The following is an 18,203-nucleotide window of genomic DNA, read 5'->3' as shown; positions in this document are numbered from 1 at the left end:
TAAATACCCAAAATTTGAAACACTGACAGTACGAGATCATTTCTGATAAAAGTACACTTTCTCTATGAATTAAAACAAAATGCATTACTGAAATAAAGTAAAACTAATAATCTAAAAATTGTTTATATCATAATCCATTTTAATCATCTAAATTATTTACAAATATAACAAGGATTCATCCTTTTTAAAAACATGGGATTATAAAAATCAAATAATGATACAATAATACATTAAAATATATTAATAAATATTTTTCAGTACTCAAAATTGTTTTCTCCATGAGAGAGCAGGCTCTAGACAAAACTGCCTAATATACAAGTTTTCCCAATTTCCTTCCATAATACCAGTTGTTAGAAAAGAAAGGTTAATCACCTTCTGTCTTCAAAGGTTCTCCCTACTAAGTCTTCTCAGGCAGATGGCAGCTCCTGGAATTGTGCTGTTTGGCAACAGGAAAGGGGAGACCAAGGCAGAGAGCAGGCCAGCCTGAGTACAAATCCCAAGACAGAGGATGCTCCAGGCCTCCCCATGGAAGCTTATCTGTCTGCCCGTGACTCCACGATTATGTGCATAATGTCACTCAGGGCCCCTGGAATGAGTTACATTGAGTGACGTGCTTCTTACATTCCAAGAATCAAAATGGTCCCATCATTCCCCACAGAGGAAAAAGAGCCAAATCATTGGCCATGCCTTTCCCTCATGCACAGAACTTTCGACACATCTTACTCAGAAAACAATCTCAGAAGAACCCTTGTCTAGATGAGCAGACCTTCTCTAAATTCCCTTCAGCAATCTATCTAATTCTTTTTGGCCACACACTTCCAATGTGACCCCTCTACAGTTGGCACTGGAGGTTGGTGTGCTTTTCTCAAGAGTTGTTGGGATGGATTTGTTCCAGGTTTGAGGAAGGAGGGAAGAAGCAAGAGATATGCCTTTGTGTGTGGCTAGGAAAGTGGTCAGGACTTAGCTCCTCACACCTGGTCCCCTTGCCCTCGCTGTCCTCAGAGGGGTATTCTTAGCTGACTTGATAGGCTTTATTCCTTCTCTACAATTTTTCAAAGATGAACCTAATGGTGCTTCTTTAAACTGACAGCATTCACTTCTATTTCACCTGCCAGGCTGCAGGGAGGGCTCACCACACTCGACACAATGCCTGCTGCTTCAGTCACAAAATCAGCAGACACAGTGTCTCCTGCACCACTGTCTGCCTTCCAGAAGGGCACCGATGCTGATGACAAAAGGAGGTAACAATACCTAAGCTGGTTTCCTCTTTGTCAGAAGATCCTAAATAATAAGCATTTTCATTCCCTTGCAAACTGAATCTGGTAACTTAATGGCTAAAAAATAAAAATAAACCTAGGTGTTAAACAATCTTTTTTACTTGATGATACCTAAAGTTTATGTCAAAGGAAAAAAAATTTTTAAAACAGTCCCTTGGCCACAGGTGTGTGAAGTTACACAGAGGATGGGAGATACCACCATGAACCTCAGCTCTCACCTGCTCTGTACTATATGCAGAGTGTTGTACCTTCCATGAATGAAAATTGTCAGTCACAAAGATGAATGTGCTCTTCTCAAACCTGGTGACCTGGAAATGTCATTAGGATGATGACATTGGGTTAATTCTTCTTTATCTGGGTCTCTCCCCCTCAGCCCAAGCAATGAGGAGGTCCAGGAAGTCTGGGTAAATAGTAACCCATGTGATCCTGTGATCCCAGGGCCCCGAGCACAAAATTTTGCATCCCAGTGACCCCTAGGATGTGTAATTCTGCAAACTCATGGTCATAACTTTAATATTGTTGGGGGGGGAGTGGGCGGGGAGAACACAGAGATCAGGCAGGGCTCTTTTCCAGATTCATCTAGAGTTCTCTCTCTAAAAAAGGTTACTGACATCCTCTTAGGGTTCGCTAGATTAAGGAGAATTGCTAAAGCACTTTTAAAAAATCCACTTTGAACACATGTATAAGCTGGAACGAAAACACACATACCTTCACTACAGTTAGGAAATGAACGGGCTGATCTCTGAAGTGCTGTCTGAAATCCTGAACACTTTCTGGGCTTCTTCCAATTTTAATGTATCATGCAGGTAACAGATTCTCTCATTAACCTTCTGAACATTCCAGCACTCAAAATTTCCCTTAAAATTGCCCAGCTCAGCTCAGTTTGGAGGTCATCAGGGGACTCGAGAAGCTGCCCCTTAGACTGGGAAGCAACCCAGAACAGAAATGGGGAGCTGATGCTCGGGATTGGGGGGGGATGATGGGGCAATAATCCACTTCTTTTTAGCAGCCTTTCCTGCTCCCCTTAAAGAGCCTGCTGGGCCATGCACCTCCAAGATGGGCAAGGAGCCACACCCATTTGTTACAAAAGGAGGCATCAGACTCTATTGAAAAACGGAACCCCACGATGAGAATGCTTTCATCATCACCCACACAGACGAGCAGAAGCTACAGACAGAGAGCCACTACGGATGGTGCTCAGAACGGAAGTGAGAATGGCCCGGAACTCTGCGTCCGGTAGAGGTGCCAGGTTTACAGGACTGATGGCGGTGCCCTCACCAGACCCCTCCTCCTCCTCCTCCTCGGCCGCTGGCGGCTCCTGCATCTCCTCTGGGGAAGCCTGAGGCCGGCTCGGGTAACTTCTGCTGCCTGAGACAGTCACACGTGCTCGGGACCTCTCACCTGAGGTCTCTGGGTGCTGAACTGGCGTGGAGGTAGCTAGGCCCGGGAGGGAAATGTGGTCACCTGTGTCGTCTTCTTCAAAGTCGTTAAGGCAGTAGACTTCGTCCAGGTCAACATCCAGCGTCCTGAAGCCCTTGGTGACCACACCAGGCCGGGGGTCCAGAATACCCCCGAGGTGAGGCTGGGCCAACTGCTGCCAGTGGTGAAGGGTGGCAGAACCTTGCAAGGAGAAAGGGCAGGGGGAAGGGGGTGACAGGGAAAAGAGAGGGTTAGGACGGGAGTCTAAGCTGATGGCTCTTCACCACCCTCCAGCGCGGAGTGCGAGCCCAGGGGGCCCTGGGTGCTGCAGGTGGACTCTGGGAGGGACACCCACGGAGTTGCCTTGCACCCCTCCTGCTGCGTGTCAGGCGCTAACACCCTTCCATGCCCAGAAGGAGCACCAATCTAAGGGCAAAAATCCATTTTTTTTTAACAAAGTAAAATGAACGTCATACTACGTGTCAAGGATGTTGGGTGACAAACTCTTTATTTTAAGCAACTGATGTCAACCCCCAAATCCAACACAGAATCACTTAGAAACAGAAGAGGGAAAAATAAGCATGACAAGCACAGAAAGAGGGGTGGGGGGCGGGGGTGGATATGTGTGGATTCTATGCCAAGTACCCAAGGCTGGGAACAGGGAAGACAGCAGAAACAGAAGAAGATGATGTCAAAGCAATTCTAGGCACCCACAATAAGAGAAAAGCAAAAAGCAATGAACATAGCCCACGGATAAGTGGTGGGCACGGCCGCCACCTCCTTTACCTAAGTTTTCTGTATGCTGCCAGCAACCTTGACAGGCTGCAGGTTTGGGGAGTGGGAATCGGCTTAAAGAGACGTGATTTAAGAACATGCAAGTCCATCCAGAGGTCTGATGCAGAAGAGCTGATCTCCTCAATGACACCAGACCCCAGGACTCACATGACACGGTGTAAGGTCTGTAATAACACCAGAGTGCGTCCCTGAGGACCTTGAGGGTGTACCGGGTACTCAAAGAGAGAGGTATTCCAAGACCAAGCCGTCTGAGGAAGCCTGGGCTAAGAAGTGTATGTACTGAGGAACAACATCTCAGATCCTTTAGCGTGTTGCTCTGTGGCAGGATTCTGCCCAACCCATCTGCCAGAGCAACTCTTTTCCCCTTAGGACATTATTACCCCTCACACGGCTCTGGTATTGGGGATGCCCAGCCCGTGACGCTGGGCATTCTATCACCATTCCACAGATGAAGAAGCTGGCCACACTGAAAACATGCCAAACTCAACAGAGAGACTTTGAAAGTGGTTCTCAAGCATGAAAATGCAAGAGCCTTCCTGCACAAATAACCTCTCAGACTATCACTGCTGGCTTCCTGAGGGCATCCTCTGGGAGGAGGGCAGTGATCCCTCCAGGCTGCCCTGGGGAACATCAGAAAGGGGGACTAGGGAGGCCAGGAGCCAGCAGCTCAAGAGTCAAGATAAAAGAGAAGGGAAAGGCAGGCAGGCAGTGGGGCCAGGAAGTGGTCCAGGAATGTAACTGAGCTCCCCAACCCTCTGCTGTGCCCAGTGGCCACTGCTGCAAAATAATTTCTCATCGGATAGTCTTAGCCAAGGAGTCTTGAAAGGGTTTTGTAAATGGGCAATTTCAAATCCACTTAAAACAGAAAAGAGTCATACACACTTTGGAGTTTATCCCGGCATTAAGTGTCACAAGTACAATAGCAACCTACTTAACTGGAATCTATTGAATAAAAATAGAAAATATTCTAAATGCAAAAAGAAAAGAAAAAAGACCAAAGGTGTATATAATGAAACAAACCTGTTCATGAGGTTCCGTGGCGCTATTTTTTAAAAGCTACCCTGTACAGAGACATGTCAGCAGGGCAGCTTGTTTTATATGTATCACCTTGACTCATTCCTCAAAACCACCCGTCATGGTTAAGTATTATGACCCATACTTTCACAGACAGAGGTTCACTGAAGTTACCTAACTTCCAAAGTCACTGAGTTAGTTGTAGCATAGCCGGTGTTCAGTGCTAAAGGCCTAGTTCTTTCCATAAACTCACCCCCCTTCCCTCCCCAAACCACAGGTCTGACAACAAGCAAGGCCATCCGCATTCCAGCCAGGAACCTGGGCTCAGTGAGAATCGGGAGGAATACAGAGTGGGCAGTGGAACTTCCTCATGGGTGTCCAGGGCCTGCCAGGAGATGCAATCGGGTTTCCAGCCACTGGGGTTTCTCCTGCCACTCCTGGGGACCTCCATGCATAGTAATCCAAAATGGGCCCACTGTTTGTGTTCACTATTCACACATCCACATTCCTGGTAACAAAATTGTACTGGGGAGAAATTTTAAACAAGGAATTTTGATACCCAGCTTGGGGCAGCACAACCAGGGCTCAGAAGGAAGATGAAAAATCCCCAGGTGCAATGTGGGCATGTCACCTCTACCTTTGGAAGGGGACTAAAGGCAAAGCAAACACACTGGAAAGTGAAGAACTGTGTCAAGGAAGTGCCAGGTCTCCCCATCCTTCTGAAGGGGGTTCTAGACATTTACAACGCACCAGGAAAGAACTCAGTGGGGCTGGAGGTCTAGGCCCAGAAAAGAGTCCCGTGGGCCTCCATCTTCCATCTGTTCAACAGGCTGCCCCATTTTCCCCACCCCATGCATGAGTCCAAGACACAAATGAGGCTACAGAGAGTTGCTTTTTGGAGCTGAATAGCCTACAAAGTACACCGAGTTATTTGCATTCCCTGAAAAGGCAGAGCACGGAAATCTAGTGAGACTACAATGGAGAGATTATGCTGAAAGATGCATAATACTTGGCTTTTTACCCCACCTCCCATTACCATCACTTTCTCCCGCCCACATGTGAATGACGCTGGGGTCAGGCAGGCAAAGAGAGGAAATGTTGTGTTTCCAGTTGGTACCAAGATGAAGGCCTATGGAGCAGGGTGTGGATAGGGCAAAAACATAATTATAGTTATTACCCTTTTCCTTCTGTTTGCTTTCTCTCCACACCCCACTGTTTTACTAAAGGGTTTTCATGTCACCAAAGGAGAAGAAAACTCAATCCATTTATGTCAGCAGGGCACCTGAGGCTTAACAGTTAGAACTAAACTTGCTGGATAATGGACAGCTTGGAAGTGTGTGCTTTTCCCTAATTACATATTAACTTGTTTATTTGGAAATACTATCTGGTTATAATTAGAAAGGAAGAGAAAATAGAGGGAAAAAATACTGCCCAACTCATCTTTTTAATGCAGATATATCTCTTTCTAGTTTGAATGTTTTGCTTGTTCTTCACCTACTTAAAACGTGTAAGGTAAGGTGAAGAGACAAAATACCTAGCCCATCTATTTTGGCTGACACCACTGAGCAGATAGCAAGATTAATTAAATAGGTAAGGAAAACAGATGGAAGACACAGATTGGCTATCTGCTATGATCCTAGCCAACAGTCTCAAGGGGCCTCACCCCAGGTACATTTACCTGGGTCACTGGAGAACACACAGGAATCCTATCAGCTTCTTGGTGGTCCAATGAAAAAGGATGTAAGAACATGGCACCAGCAGAATGCTGGTCTAGGTCTCAACACTGGTGAGGCTAGCCTTTTCACCTGAGTTACCGGAACAGGGACAAGTTCGAGGAGCCTACAAGTTAATAAATAACTAATAGGCGTAATACAAAACACATCACGTTTATTCCTTGCCACAGTCTTGTGTGGCAGATGTGAGCCCTATTTTACAATAAGGGAAACAGGGCTCAAAAAGGTGAAGTAACTTAGCCAGCACCACAGTTAGAGCTATAATGAACCCAGCATCAGGCATACTTCCATGTCAGCACTCCACCATATCAAATTAAACACAGTAACACAAAAAGGTAATTGCAGAGGAAGAAAAAAAGTTGATTGTATTTGAAACAGTTAAGAAGTCAAAATGGAGCCAGAGGGATAGACTCTATCATGAGAATACCTTACAGCCCATATTGACAAGATATGGCTTTTTAATGGTAGCGATACAGGTTCCTGGTGAGCAGAGGTCTATAGATGAAATTTATCTTGCAAATCTAATGGGATTTCCTCTTATTCGATTAATTTATCACAGAAATACTGCTATCTATGTTACAAGATTGAAAGAGAAAAAGATGACTTGGTCAAGATAATTTCTTTAAAAAAAATCTCTTCTAAAATATGCTTGGAAAATGAGTCAAAAACATATCCTTAGATGAGCAGTGAAACACAAAGTAAAATGTAGAAAGCAGACAAGATAGAGATGATAAATTCCAATGACCTTTGAGAGACAAAGGAGAAAAAAGAAAAGAAAGGCAAAAAGTAAAATTGCAGAAATGAAAAATTTTATTGAAAGAAAAACAGACATAATAGTGAATCAGAAAACAATCACCAAGCTTACAACGGAATAAATTAAAAAAAGGATGAGCTATCCCTCTTCTGAAACCTAAGAAGGACCTAGGTTATACAATTTAGAAGTAATCATGAAAAAGAATGTTTGCCCACCCTCTTCCTTCCTTTTCAGAATATGGGAGCCAGCATTTCCTGGATCTTTAACAAGTACAAGCTCATCTTATAGCATGCATCCTAACAGAGGTGATACTCCAGCCCCCACTCCAGGGCTTAAAACTGGTTCTTTTGGGGTGAATAACTGTATTCTTTTTAGGCACAGATACACATATAATACATAAACAGTATATCTATCACATTAAATTTTCTGAGGGGATAGATTAGGAATTAATGTCTAAAATGGGTTCTTAAAGAAGTTGAGAAATACTGCTTTTACAGAAATTCTGATTTGGCTTTCTACTAGATATATAACATAGAATTAAAATATCTTCTCAAACTCGCACGGGTTTTCAAACTAAAGGAGGGAGAAAAAATGAATATTACAAACACCTGATGGTTCTTAGCAGGGCAGTGATAAGTAAAGGGAACATACTTTATAATGCTGAAAGCAGAAAAGTGTTTCCATGAGTTTAATCATCTAGGGTGCTCCTGATACTAAAACCTGAATGGCCCCTGGAAAGGGTAGGCTTGAGGAGGTACAGAGCTCACTCTCCTCCACAGCCACCCCCTTCCCAGCCCCCAAACTGTGGAGGTCTAGAAGTCTTGCTCAGAACACACTGCATCTGAAGAAAGCCACACCCTTTTCATTTGAAGATCAAAGCAGAACATGTGAGTCAACAAACAGGAAACTGCTTTCTCATGGTTACTGAATAAGCAACTTAAAACAGCTTTTGCTTTGCACCCCCTCCCTGACACCAAATTTTCTGAAAAGTCAAAGCATCAATTCTCTACACTCCTCCGAGCCCTCTGACATGACCTAATTAACTCCTGAGGAGGTCAGGAGCGCCTCTGCCTTAAACATTTGTATTTCAAAGATTCTGAATGCAAGAGAATTAGGAAACCAACGCCAAACACGTTTTCTTTTCTTTGGCTTAGTTGATGGAGGTTAGTCTGGGCTGCCTGTGTGTGCATTTCCAAACCTGCACCGGGAGAGGTGGAGGCCTGGGCATTCAGAGGAACTCAAACCAGCAACGGGGGTGGCTATCGCGGAAGAAAAAGGAGTAGGCGTTACAGAGGTTGCCCGCTTTCCGGTGGTGGATCAGGGACCACAGGGAGTCGCTGAGGAGGGCAGAGAGGGGCCGAGGCCCCTTGTGATCACCTTCCAGCGGCTTGACGATCTGAAGCTTCTCGGGCAGGTAGGAGCGGCTGCTGAACGACATGCCGGAGAAACCGGTGAACTCGGAGAAGCGCGAGTGCGTGCCCAGGGACATGATGCTCTCGGTGGGCGTCAGGGAGCCGCTGAGTAGCTCGCCCTTCTCCGCCAGCTCCCTGAGCTTCCGCTCCTGCTCCTCCTCGAAGAACTTCCTCTCCGAGAGGTAGTTCTCCCGGCGGAGGGACAGCCGCCGCAGCGCCGTCTCCAGGTCGTGGGAGCCCGGGGTGCCCGGCGTACCAGGCTTCTTACTCCGCTCCTCGTTTCTAGAAGGAGGGGAAACGGGGGGGGGGGGGTGTGAGCGCGGAGCAGCCAGCAGGGGGCGCTGGACAGCACTGTCCTTACTTGTAGTTTCCGGGTGGCAGCTGGAACTTCTAAGGAAACCAAGGCAAGCGGCTAAATGTAGCCCTAAACGGGGAAACAAATGCCTGTCCAGAAGAACAATTCCCTCTGTTGGTTTTTCCTTCCTCAGGGAGGTAAGGAGGGGGCACTAAGGTGCAAGGAAAACTTGCAAACACTACATAATAAACCCAGCCCCTACAAACATCTCCGTCATGACACCTTGGGAAGAAACCTTCTTCAATTCCTGGTCTCCAACAGGACAGTTGGCTCCAGGGATGCGCCTTTTTCCTATTGAATTTAGGGAGCTGAGAGCTCTAAGAGAGTTCTGATCCAAGCTAGTGGTTATCAGTGGGGAGGGGGCGATATAGGGGCAGGGGATTAAGAGGTACAAAGTACTTCGTATAAAATAAATAAGCTACAAGGATATATTATACAACACGGGGAATATAGCCAATATTTTATAATAACTATTAATGGATTATAACCTTTACAATTGTGAATCACTATGTCGTACACCTATAACTTACATAACATTGTTCTGCAACTATACTACAGTAAGAAAAATAATAATAAATAAGTCCAAAAACCCCTCGGAATTCTGATCAAGCATTTTCCAACTATCTGATTCATCGGTCAGAAAAACCAGTTTTGTTAAGTCATAGGAAAAGGATGGACAATGAGGGTGGGAGTGGGGGTGGGGGCTCCGGCAGGGCTTCAGGAGGAGAGAGAGAGACCACTGCCAAGGAGGACCCACCCCAGGCATGCAGAGTGTGGTGGGCCCTTGCCAGGCACACTGCACCCCACTTTATGAAGCAAACCAGATTCTGGTCGTGAGACAGAGCCTGAGTCCTCCTCAGCCTTTCAGAATCCAAGCTACAAAGGGGTTCATGAAATAAATGCCTAACAGATAGAGATTAACAGAAAAAAACATTCATTTATCCTCCCCTCCAATGTTTTACAGAAAAGCTGACTTCTGGTGTGTCCTGTTACACCCCTTTAAACTGGTTAACATCAAGATAAGCATTAGCTCAGCCAGTTGGCACAACAAATTTGAGAACTGAAAGGTCTACACTTTTCAGGCCTCCCTCTTCTGATGACTGGACCTGTGTTCACTCACCCCCTACCTATCCCCCAAACAAAGATAAAAGTCCCCGGCTGGCTCACCCCAGCTCGGCTGACTCTGCTTCCAGGATGATGCTGTTGGTCTTGTTGTCCAGGACCACGTTGCTGACGTCGCTGCCGTAGAAGCTGGACCGGGGGGTGCTGACGCAGCTGGACAGGAGGGAGTTCATGGCTGAGGACTGGTTGGAGCCAGGGATGTTCATGGGAGACGGGGTCAGAGACCTCTGCTTGACAACCTGGTTGATGTTTCTCACGGTCTCAAAGACTCGTTTCTGGTGACTGGGGAGAATGCACAACATCATCCAAGACTAAGCAGATGCAGGAATGACCCTGGAGTTCAACCCTCCCAACACTATTTACTGAGGACCCAATAGGCAGCAGGTCCACTGTGACCTCCAAGCAACCCACCACCCTGTACCTTCCATATGTTTCTTAGGGTGTTGGTTGGAATTCAAGAGATTCAATGCCCACAGAATCCAAGGCTCCACTACATGGTTGTGTCCTAAAGGTGATGCTAGCAAGAGTGATTCTGCTTCCTACTTCCCTTAAGCTTGACCTACAAAGATATTTAATATTAACTTTTGTCTCCCACCTAGTTTTCTTCTTGACAGTCTCTAGAATGCAAACTTCAGGAGGGCAGTGTTTACTGCTTAGCGCATATCAGGGCTCAAAATATTTTTATACAATGAGTCTTTGTCAACCATTCATATTTTTTAAAAAAGTAAGACTTTAAGTTAGTCTTAAACGTCTATAATGAGATGATAAGCACTAGATGAGTCTCTTTTTTTACCCCCCTGGAAACATCTCTAAGAGCAGAGTCGCACTGATGTTCATTTGTTCCCTTTTAAGGAGAAAATGGTAGGTGTGTTTCTGTAATGGCTGCTTCTTTCTGGGTTGCAATCGGCTTCACACATGCACTGAGGTTTAGGGACACTGGTCGCTTCCAGGGTTCCAAGTTCTCTCTATGGCGTTTGGATACAGAGAAAACTTGATTAAATCAATCTCCAGGTTTCTTACACCTCTAAGCAGGTCAACTGCAAGGCCGCAAGTTAGCAGGAGAGATGATCAAGGCTGACACCCCTAAATGTATGCAGAAAGGAAATGGAAGCCTTGTTCACACCTTCCCAAAGAGCCCTCTGTACCTCACACATGCATGTATGTATGCTCAGTCATGTCCGACTCTGTGACCCCATGGACTGTAACCCACCAGACTCCTCTGTCCATGGGATTTTCCAGGCAAGAACATGAGTGGGTTGTCATTCCCTTCTCCAAGGGATCTTCCTGACCCAGGGATCGAATCCGAGTTTCCTGCGTCTCCTGCATTGGCAGGTGAATTCTCTACCACTGAGCCATCTGGGAAGCCCTTTTCTGTATCTCATACTGCATCCCATTTTTTCTTTCCTTAACAGATGTTAAAAATATTTTAAAGTAATGTTTTCCAGCAAAAAGAAAGATAAAAGTGAGTGGGGGTGTCAAGACAAAGCTTGTGTGACAAGAGATGGGAAATACATCTGTCCTTCCCCAACTTTCCACAAGTTCATAATATGTATTTAAAACCCAACCAGAAGAGCCAGTTGGAAGGAGGATGTTGTTGTCGGCTTCGTGCTCTAATTTCCCTTATTCTGGATCGTCTGTGGAAGGACCACAGTGCACTTTGGTGCCCACCCCACAGCCCCTGGGAGCTGAGAACCAAGGCCTTACGCGATGTCTGGAGACTCTGACTCTTCCAGCTGCAGCTCCTTGCGCATGGTTCCCTCAATCTCCGCCGCCAAGGAGTCCTGGGAAAAGCCGGGAGACACACAGCAAGTGAGCAATTCAAGTTGCTCTGTCTCTAGAAGATAATATGAGTGTGTGGCCCCTGCAGGGGTGGCCAGAGAAGAGACAGCAGCCAGGTGCTCCAGGGGAAGGGAGACGAGAGCAGGTGAGCACCAGATTCAGGAGATGAAGGAGAAAAAAAAAAAAAGACAAGCTAGTGGGAGGTAAGGTCTGAGGGTGGAGGCAAGGAGGGGAGTGCTGGATGCTATGGATTAGGCGATGAAGCATCAGAATGATGTTTTTAAATGAATGACATAATTAGGATTAAAGAGGAAGCCAGATATATCGAGTTAATTACTAAAATGTTAATCACAGCAAGTGTGATAGAGTAACTGGTAACAACTGTCACTGTGAGCGGAGATTAGCACAGGTGGTATTTTGGGACATCTGTGGCAACTGACAAGTGCTATTATGATAAGACCTGTGATTTCGATGGATGACAAAGTCCCAGAGATGACTGTGCTGCTGTGGTTGTTACCGCAGCTGCTGTGGTTTGTGACCTACCTTGACGAGGGAAGGAAACACCAAGTGCAACTAGGGATTAATAAACATAAAAGATAAAACCTTCCTCTGAAGTTCATGGACCCCCTGAATCCTGTCTGTAGATCCCAGATTAAGAACTATTGCCATAAGGTGGGAGAATTGGGAACATACTTGAGAAAAACTGCTACTCACTGTTTTATTCAGCAGTTAGAAGGGGCTGGGAGCAAGGGAAGCAGATCTGAGTGTTCTGCTCCAGAGGCATGGGCATGATGCAAGCTTTAGATTGCCTTAAATACCTTTCATGCATAATGCACTTTATAAATAGCCATCTTCAAAAACTGAGCTCTGCCAACAGCAGGAAAAGGCAAACAAAAGCTCCAACTCAGCAAATAATAAAAGCTGAGACTCAATCTCTCAAAAAGAAATTCATGTAGACCTTCAATTCAGCTTTTCTTATGGCGTGGTTTAGTTTTAAAATACGTCTGTCCTTGAGAGCAGGGAACGCAGGAGGGTGAATCCCAGGAATGCACAACACAAGATGGCCCCAGGAGATGAGAAGCCGGGAAGAAGGGAAAGCGAAGCAGGGGATATACAAAGCTACATGGGTCGTCTGTGAGCTGAGCATAGTGAGCTCGAGATCAGTGGATTCGGGGGACAGAATGTCCTTTGCTGCCTTCATTGGGATCATTGAATCACCGATGTGCTCCTGGGAAAGTTGACTGTTGGTGTTGTGTCTTTCTTTTTGGTTTTCCTTAGATTTCAGTCAGGCCGAGAGAGAGTTCCAGCCTGACTTCATACATGAAATCAAAGGAGAAAAGGAGACTATGATTTAGGAAAAGTGGGCCAGACAGCAAGGGGTCGGGGTAACAATGTCAGCAATGGGGTTGGAGGGTAGGGAGGAATAAGAGCCCCGAGTAAAGGCCAATTCAGAAGGGACCAAATTTCACAAATATTTATACGGCCCTCCATGTCTATCTCATTTAGGGGGCTTTTCCTCAAAAGTTATTCTCTTCTCAGAGAGAACTGGTATTTCATCAAACCATTGAAACAGCCTGAAAACTTCCTGGTTGTTGGTTTTTCAGTCTGTTGATTCCACCCAGATCTAATGTCTAGTGAGAACCTGTGACTCTACGACATGCCAAGCACTGTGCCAGGTGCAGAGTATTAAAGAGAGGGAAGGAGGAAATAGCAAATAAGACATGGGTCCCCACCTTCAAGGGGCCCTAGTTTGACAGAAGAAGATAAAACGAGAAAGTTCCCCAACCAGATATTACTGGGAAATGGCCAGCAGAGGGGCTCCACCCTGTGCCACCCAAACCCCGCCCCCCCACAGTGGGGGAGGTCAGCCTCCTGGAAAGCCCTCTTCTCAACCACATTCTCCTAATGTATAAACATGAAATAGATCAGGCCAGAGCTAAAAAAATAAGATTGTGGGGAAATAATATAAAAAATATAAAAATACTGCACACAGCACAAAGGGAAATATTTTTTCATATTACAGATACCAGAACCAGTGGGAGAATTGTTAATAAGCATACAAAGAACCAGAAGAACCACAAGGCAACTTAAGCATTCTGGAATGTACTTGTGAGGCCCAAATAGCACATACTCTACAGAAACAATAACGTAGAAATAGCATCTTCCAAATATCTGAGGTGCCTACTAAATCCAGTTCCTACTAAACTTATCTTCTAAGGGCAGGGGTAAAAAAGATTCAGAGGGATGGAAAATAAAGAACCAACTTGTCTTGTGTGGTTAAGAAGCCAGCGGCTGGGCTCACAAGCCCTCAATTTGGATCCAGATCCAAGCTGTAAAAGGGAGACGCCAGCCAGCTGTAGAGACTCAGCTCCAGACCTGCCCTCCTCCCAGGAGTGCCTGCTAGCTGAGGGTGGGAGGCGGGTGGCCAGGCGGGCACTCACCATGGGAAACAGGCCCAGTGAGTGGTAGCGCCGGGATGTGGTGTTGGGCATGGTCTTGTTACGCAGGTTCTTGAGCTCCTCCTGTGCCTCGTGGAGCATCTCCATGCACTCCGCGTACTTGTCCTCCAGCTCGCGTAGCTGCGGGAGACCAGGAAAGAGCAGAGAGGGCTGGAATGGTGAGACCAGGTACCTCCCACGAGCCCGGAAGACCCAGGATCACTAACAGATGTCCTGGCCCCCCAGCAGGACCAGCTGTCCTGTGGCCTGAGGCCAAACAGTCCTCAAGGCACAGGTTTTCTAGAACTTGGGGCAAGCTTGCAGACTCAGAAATCTCCTAAAAGACTGACTACTGAGACAAAACAAATGACAGGGCGAATCATCACTCCCTCGTTTCCTGCCACATCGTTGAATGGGGTTCCTCTGTACACCATGTTTGGTGTCCTCTCCCTTATTGGAATGTTTCTCAGGAGCCCGTGCACGCCAGGCTCCAGGCTGGTGAACAGCCGAGCCTCCCAGGTGCTCATGACCAATGTCAGCAGAACTGGGAGCTGCCTTAGGAGTAAGAATGACATTCAATTCATTATCAAAATGGTCGTTAAGAAGGATGGGACCCACAGCCTGTCAGAGGGAGGCTGATGCACCCCAACTGGGATGGGGGCCTTATGAAATGAGGGAGAGCCACTCACCTCGGCCGTGAGCTGCCGCTGAGCATCCTTGGCAGCCCCCAGGTGCTGGACGAGTTCTTCATTTTCCACTGCACACTAGAACGTGGCAAAGGGAAGTCAGCTTCTCTTTTAAGACACTTAGCAAAGTCTAACATTTTCCCTCTTATTAACTGATCCATTATGATCCTATCACACATCCACAAGGAGACTTTTATCTTATACTGGAGTAAACTTTTGTCTTTTAGTTTTGAAGGCAACGTCTTTCCTACGTCTGTATTCATTCCCTATTGCCCACCTCCACATTCATAGTTGGGCTTCCCTGGTGGCTCTGGGAAGAATTCTGTAAAGAATCGGCCTGCCAATGCAGGCAATGCGGATTCGATCGCTGGGTCGGGAAGATCCCCTGGAGAAGGAAATGGCAACCCACTCCAGTATTCTTGCCTGGGAAATCCCCTGGATAGAGGAGCCTTGGCGGGCTACAATCCATGGGGTCGCAAAGAGTCAGAGATGACTTAGCGACTAAGCAACAACTTCCATAATTACAGCTGCTTTCTGGAAGTCTTTCACCTTGGGTTTCCAGCAAAGGCCTGACGTGGGAAACAATTGGTTTTTTGCTGCTTCATCTTAAATGGAAAGGGGACATTGTTCTGTGCAGAACATACAGGTGCCCTGTGTAAGGAGAAATGCTAATCTAGATGATTTATACCTTAAATTCTCAAACTCTCTATTTATAGCACCTTTACGTGTCTTGATGTGTTCTATTCATTTGCAGATTTTTCTTAGGAAAATAAATAGTAATAAATATGATCTCCTTGCCAATTCAGGGTAACCAGTTTTATGCTATTGAATCTGCTAAGCTTCAGCAAAAGTTCTCAATGGAAAGCACAATTTCCTAAAATATGAATCCAAAGGGTGCTGTCTTTAGGGTAAATGGCTCCCTTCTCGATCTCAGAACTGTCAGAGAAACAGAAGCCTTACAGCTTTCGCCTTCTTCTGCAAATCAACTATTTGGGAGAGGAGGTGTGTGATCTCTTCCTGCTGCCGAGCAGCATCCTCTGTCTTCTTGGCCAATTCTTCAGAGATGCTGGCAATCTGCACGTTGGCGTCCCCTTTGACCAAGAAACAACAATCACAAGAACCAGAGACAATGGTTTCTTTGTGGTTTGTACAAGGAAAAAAAAAAAGTCCTTATTACAAGACAGGGGGAGAAGTGGAGAGGGCACATGACGAGCTTGGAGGGAGAGTCCCCATCTTCCTCAATGGGCTTGGTCTGTCCTGAGGAGGAACCAACCCCTAGCTGTGGCTCCCATGGTCAGTATGGGAGCCTCACCCCACTGCCTAGAGTCACCTCCCCAGAAAAAATCAGGCAGGCTTTGGCGGTCAGCCCGGAGCCACCACACCAAACAGAAAGTGACTCTGACCGATTCCACATGTTCCATACAAACACATCACCAGTGACAGGAACTCCTGCTGCACTCTGTTCTAGAAAGGAACTATTGCATGCATAACACAATTCCCCTGGGCGTTTTCAGCCCATATTCAGAGCCATAACTCATTTTACTAGATTTAAACATAGGGTGTGTTTCACTGATATTTTGCTGACACTCAAAATATTCTGTTTGCCCTTTTGTCTGATCTTAATGTGTAAACTTATCATGGAGAGGGTGGGGAAAGGAACATAATATTTGCAAAGCTGAGAACTCTGGCCTCAAGGTTCACACATCAAATGACTAGAAAGTTATTTTTCCATGCCTTCAGTTCAGGACTCTAAAGCTGGATCTAATTTAGCCATTTAATAACCAATATTCCTGCAGAAAGCCAAAATGAAAATTAGTATATGTGCTGCCGAAGCGAGCACCCAAAATGAAAATTAAATAGCCATTTTGGCGAGAGACTGAGAATGTATGGCTGACAACCTCCCACCCAGTTTGTCGTAAATGAGGGTGAGGGGTGTCACACAAGATCGGGGAGGCCTCTAGTGTTCAGGAAAAAAAATGCTAATGAACCCAGGCTGGCAGGAAGACCACATTCTATCAAGTGATGCAAATCCATCCAGTCTTAACAATGGCCGATGGGAAAAGCAAAAGGTGGGGGGGCAGGAGTGGCAGGGGGCAGGCCATACTCAGCTCCTTCACACAGTCGTTGACCAGCTGCTGCTCTTTTTCTTCATAGGTGATGGTCTCCGTCTTTAGCTGGCAGGCCTGTGGACAGGGCTCAGGTCAGAGGCCCCACAGTCACAGCTGGGCAGGCCAAGTGATGCAGCAAGGGCTCACCTGGGTCTGGAATGCTGCCCTTCAGCATCTCCCCAGCTGTCACCCATTGCGCCCTCAGATACAGAAAGTCAATCCCAACCACTAGAGGGCACCACACAAAGCAGTTGCTAAAACTGCGAGCCCCGTCTATTCATGTGTGTCTGTCCCGGCTCACAGTCACGGATCCCTTTGTAACCCAAATAGAGCCTGTGACACATCCCTGCCTACAGTGGGCATTCTAAGCATAAGCCCCACAATAAGAAGGGTTAACAATTATCACACTTGCTATGTGCTAGGTATGGTCCTCTGAGGTTCACAAGTGGGAATCTGTCCTGCTGTTTTCAGCGAAGCCAAAACAAGATACAACATGAAAGCATTAAATTTCAGGGACATAGGAGCTATACTTGGACTCTGGATGGCTTTGCTCCTGGGTGAAAAAGTGGGAAGACAGAGATCTGAAGGCTCCAAGAAAATGCCCCAGGTAGAGAGGTATCTCTGAGCTCTCAGGTCCTGGCCCCAGAGACATCACCGTCCTGAAAGCTAGGTGGAGGAGTCAGAATCTATGGCTGGAATCAGATTCCCTCTGCTTGCTTTATGTGACAACTCTGACAGAGGGACCGATCACTATGTGCCTGGGGCCAGAGCATTTACTTAGAGGGGATGCTGGAACTCAGAATGGGGAAAACTGGACTGGAGTCTTGGCTCGGCTGCTGGCTGGCAGTGAAAGCTTGGGTAACCCTCTTGATCGCTCTGGGTTTACATCTCTTATCAGTAAATGAGGGGCTGGAAGAGGTGAGGGCTAAGAGACATGACCCTTTTCTCAGGCGTAAGAGCATCTCGTTAAGCCCAGACATGAGGCTCTTTGCAACAAGTGAGGCAAGTTCAAGGTGACAGGTGGTCTGCCATATTGGAGGGATTTTGGGGAGCCCTGGGCCAGCTTAGGTGAGCTTGCAGCTCAAACTTGACAAGCCAAGGGCCTGATAACAGGGCTGAACCAAACCTCTGGCTGGAGAGCAAAAGCTCACTGATAATTAAATAAAAAATACTAAATCCGCATGCATCTGTGTTTCTGGGTAGGGGCAGTGGGTAAAGGAAAATTATGTGGGCTTGGAGTCATAGAGACTTACAAACCCTGGCTTTGTTATTCACTAATTTGCAACATCTTAGGCAATCAAAATACCTAGC

The 18,203-nt window shown here is 46.4% G+C and overlaps 1 protein-coding gene across 6 annotated transcripts in view; it reads right to left on the bottom strand.

Moving 5' to 3' along the window:
- Positions 1–18,203, bottom strand: part of TRAK1 (trafficking kinesin protein 1) — a 152,660-nt gene that overhangs the window by 10,697 nt on the left and 123,760 nt on the right. For 3 of the 6 annotated variants that reach the window (XM_081527644.1, XM_081527648.1, XM_081527646.1), the window contains 8 exons: positions 16,889–16,967; positions 15,745–15,875; positions 14,788–14,862; positions 14,102–14,239; positions 11,586–11,662; positions 9,927–10,163; positions 8,370–8,686; positions 2,679–2,897 (listed from right to left, as the gene is read on the bottom strand). In XM_081527644.1, coding sequence (XP_081383770.1) covers positions 2,679–2,897; positions 8,370–8,686; positions 9,927–10,163; positions 11,586–11,662; positions 14,102–14,239; positions 14,788–14,862; positions 15,745–15,875; positions 16,889–16,967 — 1,273 coding nt within the window. Of the gene's footprint in view, positions 1–2,555; positions 2,898–8,369; positions 8,687–9,926; positions 10,164–11,585; positions 11,663–14,101; positions 14,240–14,787; positions 14,863–15,744; positions 15,876–16,888; positions 16,968–18,203 lie in introns of all 6 variants that reach the window. The other 3 variants (XM_081527645.1, XM_081527650.1, XM_081527647.1) reach the window with 2 other exon arrangements.

Source organism: Giraffa tippelskirchi, chromosome 9, assembly GCF_054371585.1.
Source record: "Giraffa tippelskirchi isolate mGirTip1 chromosome 9, T2T-mGirTip1v1.2.pri, whole genome shotgun sequence".
Taxonomy (NCBI): domain Eukaryota; kingdom Metazoa; phylum Chordata; class Mammalia; order Artiodactyla; family Giraffidae; genus Giraffa; species Giraffa tippelskirchi.
The sequence above is the reverse complement of the archived record's forward strand: the minus strand, read 5'-3'. Positions and strand labels throughout refer to the sequence as shown.